A 6,065-nucleotide genomic window follows, 5' to 3' on the forward strand; every position below is an offset into this window, starting at 1 on the left:
AGAGACATAGAGACAGAAAGCGAGAAATCACCCCCCAGGGGGGATGGTCACGCCGCAATCCCTTCTCCTCCATTCTCCTCTCGGGATCTTGGGCATGCACGCACATGCGCCCAGCGTGAGTTTTAAGCCACCGGGTCCGGGACGTGAACCATGGTCGACTACGTGGGAATCCAGCGACATAGCCTACGCTAACTGCTGGTCCCTCACCTGGGGTTTAATCTGCTTTTCTCTCAGCCTTAGCCCAACTCCCGTCTTCAGAAGTGAAGAAGTGAATAGCTTGTGTTCACACCCAGTGACTTAGGGAAAGGAGAGAAAAAGAAAAGAGGCCAAGAGAAGGTGAGTAAAAAGTCGGTCAGGCTTGAGCAGAATTAGTAGAAACTCAGGGGCAGTCTCAGGCCTACTTCCTCTTAGTGAAGAAGCAGCTTCTTCCTTCCCATCCGCTCATGTGTCCACTCATTTATCAACAGATATTTGTTAAGCACCGACTGTGTGTCGGGCATGAGTCTAGGTACGAGGGACACAATGGGGAACAAGACAGATGATGTCACTGTCCTCACGGAGTGCACGTCCTAGTGGGACTTGGACACCTCAGAATTGTTCCTGTGGGAGTCTCTGAAACACAGACATTCTTAGGGGGCTGATGTTTTCCTTCTTCTTTGGTAGGGTAGAAACGAAGACGGAGAGGGTGCTGAGGAAGTGAGTTGGTGGGGAAGCCTTCTTTCTCCTTTACACCCGGGAAGCAGAGCACTGCTCAGTTTAGAGAGTTACTGAAACTCACCTGACAATGCAGAGCAAGATGCTGCAGTGAGACTAGGAATGGATTCACCTTGGTTTGGGCCTGAAAAAAATCCACAGTTAGAGGGACCAGCAGTTAGCTGGACTCCCATGTAGCCAACCGCAGTTCATGTCCCAGACTCAGTGGCTTTAAATCACGCCCGGGGGGGGGGCACGCTGTGGTATAAGTAACAGTGGAATACTACTTGGTCATAAAGAAAAAAAGCCTAGGGACCAGCAGTTAGCTTAATGGCTATGTCGCTGGACTCCCATGTAGTAGACCTCAGTTTGAGTCCCAGACTCAGTGGCTTGAACTCACGCCGGGGGTGTGTGGATGCATGCCCAAGATTCCCGGAGGAGAATGGAGATTCTGACTCCATGTTTTATCCTTTCAGGAAGGATGGCCCTTCATCCCCGAAGCGTGGGAATTCTCTTCATCTACATCATATCTTTTCTCATTGGTCTCCCTGCCAACCTCCTGGCCCTGCGAGCTTTCGTGGGGCGAGTCCGCCAGTCCCAGCCGGCGCCCATCCACATCCTCCTGCTCAGCCTGACCCTGGCGGACCTGCTGCTGCTACTGCTGGTGCCCTTCAAGATAGTGGAGGCTGCATATGATTTCCGCTGGCCCCTGGGAGAGGTCGTGTGTGCCCTCACTGCCTATGGCTTCTACAGCGGCATCTACTGCAGCACGTGGCTGCTGGCGGGCATCAGCATCGAGCGCTACCGCAGCGTGGCTTTTCCTGTGCAGTACAAGCTCTTCCGCCGGCCCCTGTATGGAGTGATTGCTGCTCTGGTCTCCTGGATCTTGTCCTTCGGACACTGTAGCATCGTGATCATTGTCCAGTACTTACCCACCAACAACGTGAGCCATGCCAAAGACCCCCCTGTCTGCTATGATGACTTCACGGACGAGCAGCTGAGGGTGGTGCTGCCCGTGCGGCTGGAGCTGTGCCTGGTCCTCTTCTTCATCCCCATGGCCGTCACCATCTTCTGCTACTGGCGCTTCGTGAGCATCATGCTCTCCCGGCCTCACGTTGGAACCCAGAAGCGCTGGAGAGCCGTGGCGCTGGCTGCTGTGACCCTCTTCAACTTCCTGGTCTGTTTTGGGCCCTACAACGTGTCTCACGTGGTGGGATACTTCCAGAGACGCAGTCAAAGTTGGAGGGCGTGCGCTGTGTTGCTCAGCGCTCTCAATGCCTGCATTGACCCCTTGATTTTCTATTTCTCCTCCTCCGCCGTGCGCAAGGCCTTTCACAGAGAGCTGCAAAGGCTGCGGGACTGGTGGGCCTCGCTGTCAGGGTGGTGCAGGAGCAGAGCTGGAGAGCCGGCTGCAGACAGAGGAAAGGGGAGCTTTGGTATGGCCAATGTCAGGTCCACAAAAGAGTAGATCTGCCAGTTTTCTGTAGGGGGTTGGGGCTCAGGGGCTCAAAAAGAAGGATGGAACATAACTAAGGCGTGTTCTCCTGTGCCCAGCTTAACAGACAAAAAGTAGCGGGCATCTGAACCCCAACTCATCCACTGAGTGACTCAACTTGGACAACCATCCTTTTGCTCCTGGGGATTTACAACATCTTCTTACTCGTGGCTGGTACTGCCTCAGACACAAGCCTTTTTATCCTGGACGATCAGAATAGTGGGATGTTGTTATGTTCCCCACTCAGTAGCTAATTTATTGTCAGAAAAAGTCACGACCTACTTTTTTTTCTGTTTTTCTATGCAAAAATACGTCACGATTTTCCGACAACCTAATAGAAAATGGTCGCATTTATTTATCTACTACAGAGCTCTCCCTTCTGTTCTTGGCCCTGCCTCAAAAGAGGGGTTCCATTCCACTTGTTGGGACTGGACATCCCGGTATGGGAATGTCTGCTGAGCAAGAGATGTCCACAATCAAACCCAGAGAACCAGCACCCCAGCCCAAGCAGTTGCTGGCATGGGTACAGGAAGCAAAAAGAAAAGAAACAGCCTTGGAGAGAAGAGTCCAGGCTGGTGGGACTAGCAGTTGGTGTAATGGCTATGTCGCTGGACTCCCATGTAGTCAGCCGCAGTTCAAGTCCAGGCTGGTATAAAGCAACTCAGGTCAGGCTAGTCTTGAGCAGTGGTGTCCCGCTATAATTGTTCCTTCTGCTTCCTAGAGCTAGCTTGCCAGAGATCTGTGCACCTGTCTTCAGAGAACCAAGGTCCTTTACGGCTTTTCTCTTTGTTTCCTATTTCATTCATTTCTAAGCTTCTCTTGTGTTTCCATCCTTCTAGTTTACTGAGTCTTTTCCGTTGTTTTGAACTTTTTCAAGGTGGATGCGCATTAATTTTAGCCTTTCTTCTTTGCTAACGGAAGCATCGAAGGCTATCCATTCTCCTCTAAGAATAGCTTGCGTGAGAGGTCATAGTTGTAATTTGCAAGATTTCCATTATTTGGAGTTCTAAATAGGCTTCAGTTTTCATAGGATTTTTTCTTTGACTCTTGACTTCAGAAATGTTTCATTTTTAAGCATACTTTTTCTTCGTCCTTTTGTTATTTATAACTAAATTTGCACTGTAGTTGGAGAATATTGGTTGAATGGTATCCATTTTTTGGAAATGTGTTGAGAACTGCTTTTTAGCCTGGAATGTGAACAATTTTCTAATGCTCTAATGAAAAGAAGATAGATTCTGCAATTGTTAGGTGCCGGCTTCTCTCCACATGCCTCATATCAACATGTTAATTTGTGATGTTCAAGTCTTTTGACTCTTTAGATGCCTTTTTGTCTATTTGGCCCATCAGTTAATGGGAAGCTATGGTGCGTGTACCCTCATGAGGGGGCCTCTATTTGCCCTTGTAGTTCTGTCTTCCTGGTGAATCAAACTTTTTATCATTCCTTTTGTCCTAAAATTGATTTTTTTCCTGATGTTAATATAGCCACCTCAACATATTTTTGGTTATTTGCCTGGTACATCTTTGACCTTTTACTTTCAACCTTTCTGTACCCGTAAGTTTTCAATGTTGTTTTCTTGTTTGTGTGTTTGTTTTAATCCCCCAGACAGGGTCTCACTACGCTGTGATTCTCTTGCCTCAGCCTGGGAGTAGCTGGGACTACAGGTGCATGGCACTGTGCCTCCTTTTAGGGTGGGCCAGGAATCAAAGTCAGGTCTTTCACATGGCCTTAATCTGACCAAATAAGTATACAGGTCAAATAAATTATCATAAATATCGCAAAGTGAACATAGTTATTTCTGTACAAAATGAGACATCCTTCTTATTTTGGGCTCTTTATTAGCCTCATCTTTTAATACTTTTTTCTCCCCCTTTTGCCCTCCCTTGGGATTTATTTTTCATTTCTCATTTCATTTATTCCTGTATTGACTTAGAAATTATACAGGGGAACTTCAAAAATTTCATGAAAAATGAAATTAAAGTATAAGTTTATTTGGGGCCAGCTCCCTGGCCTATTAGTTGAGTGAGCCAGATTGCACATAACTGGCCTGGGTTCAAGTCCTCACCCTAGCTGTGTGGAAGATACTTTGGGTTTGTGTGCATGCCCAGAAGGAAAGAAAAGTGGAGCGAGACATGACCACACCCCAGTGGCAAGTGCCTTCTCCTCCCTCTCCCTCTGTCTCTGGTGAATGCACATGCTTTCTGACAATTAGAAAAAGTATGAGTGAGGCCAGCAGGTAGCATGGTGGTTAAGGCACTGGATCCCCACATAGCTGACTGTGGTTTGAGTCCTGGACCTGGCAGCTTGCTTTTTCACTTTTCCTCTCTCTCTCTTTCTCTTTCTGCTGCCTCTGGTTAGTGCATGTGTCCAATAGCGAAGTTTTTAATTGTAAAAAAAAAATTAAATATTTTTTCAAATGCAGTATTGCAAAGAGAGACATTTAGGAATTCCTCAGTTGGTCCCTCCCTCCCTTCCTTCCTTCTTCCCTTTAAATAAAGAAAACATATATATATATTTAAAAAAAACAAATGGCTTTAAACTATGTGAATCTTGTGCAGTAGTTCTTTCTTTATTCTTCTTCTTTTTTTTTTTTTTTTTTGGAGGTTTTTGCTACAGGGCGCGGTCACCCCCCAGGGGGCCTCTATTTGCCCTTGTAGTTCTGTCTTCCTGGTGAATCAAACTTTTTATCATTCCTTTTGTCCTAAAATTGATTTTTTTCCTGATGTTAATATAGCCACCTCAACATATTTTTGGTTATTTGCCTGGTACATCTTTGACCTTTTACTTTCAACCTTTCTGTACCCGTAAGTTTTCAATGTTGTTTTCTTGTTTGTGTGTTTGTTTTAATCCCCCAGACAGGGTCTCACTACGCTGTGATTCTCTTGCCTCAGCCTGGGAGTAGCTGGGACTACAGGTGCATGGCACTGTGCCTCCTTTTAGGGTGGGCCAGGAATCAAAGTCAGGTCTTTCACATGGCCTTAATCTGACCAAATAAGTATACAGGTCAAATAAATTATCATAAATATCGCAAAGTGAACATAGTTATTTCTGTACAAAATGAGACATCCTTCTTATTTTGGGCTCTTTATTAGCCTCATCTTTTAATACTTTTTTCTCCCCCTTTTGCCCTCCCTTGGGATTTATTTTTCATTTCTCATTTCATTTATTCCTGTATTGACTTAGAAATTATACAGGGGAACTTCAAAAATTTCATGAAAAATGAAATTAAAGTATAAGTTTATTTGGGGCCAGCTCCCTGGCCTATTAGTTGAGTGAGCCAGATTGCACATAACTGGCCTGGGTTCAAGTCCTCACCCTAGCTGTGTGGAAGATACTTTGGGTTTGTGTGCATGCCCAGAAGGAAAGAAAAGTGGAGCGAGACATGACCACACCCCAGTGGCAAGTGCCTTCTCCTCCCTCTCCCTCTGTCTCTGGTGAATGCACATGCTTTCTGACAATTAGAAAAAGTATGAGTGAGGCCAGCAGGTAGCATGGTGGTTAAGGCACTGGATCCCCACATAGCTGACTGTGGTTTGAGTCCTGGACCTGGCAGCTTGCTTTTTCACTTTTCCTCTCTCTCTCTTTCTCTTTCTGCTGCCTCTGGTTAGTGCATGTGTCCAATAGCGAAGATTTTAATTGTAAAAAAAAAATTAAATATTTTTTCAAATGCAGTATTGCAAAGAGAGACATTTAGGAATTCCTCAGTTGGTCCCTCCCTCCCTTCCTTCCTTCTTCCCTTTAAATAAAGAAAACATATATATATATTTAAAAAAAACAAATGGCTTTAAACTATGTGAATCTTGTGCAGTAGTTCTTTCTTTATTCTTCTTCTTTTTTTTTTTTTTTTGAGAGGTTTTTGCTATAGGGCGCGTGCACTCA

General features: G+C 45.7%; 1 protein-coding gene across 1 annotated transcript; it reads left to right on the forward strand.

The window, feature by feature from the left end:
* Positions 1-1,174: 1,174 nt before the first annotated feature.
* Positions 1,175-2,161, forward strand: LOC102474427 (free fatty acid receptor 2). The gene has a single exon (XM_006171700.1). It carries the CDS (start codon positions 1,175-1,177, stop codon positions 2,159-2,161), a length of 987 nt encoding a protein of 328 aa, XP_006171762.1.
* The last annotated feature ends 3,904 nt before the right edge of the window (positions 2,162-6,065 follow it).

Source organism: Tupaia chinensis, unplaced genomic scaffold, assembly GCF_000334495.1.
Source record: "Tupaia chinensis unplaced genomic scaffold, TupChi_1.0 Scaffold149922_1, whole genome shotgun sequence".
NCBI lineage: Eukaryota > Metazoa > Chordata > Mammalia > Scandentia > Tupaiidae > Tupaia > Tupaia belangeri.

Bases quoted from the DNA above. Each gene is read 5' to 3' on its own strand.
- LOC102474427 (XM_006171700.1), top strand. From the start codon at position 1,175: ATGGCCCTTCATCCCCGAAGCGTGGGAATTCTCTTCATCTACATCATA.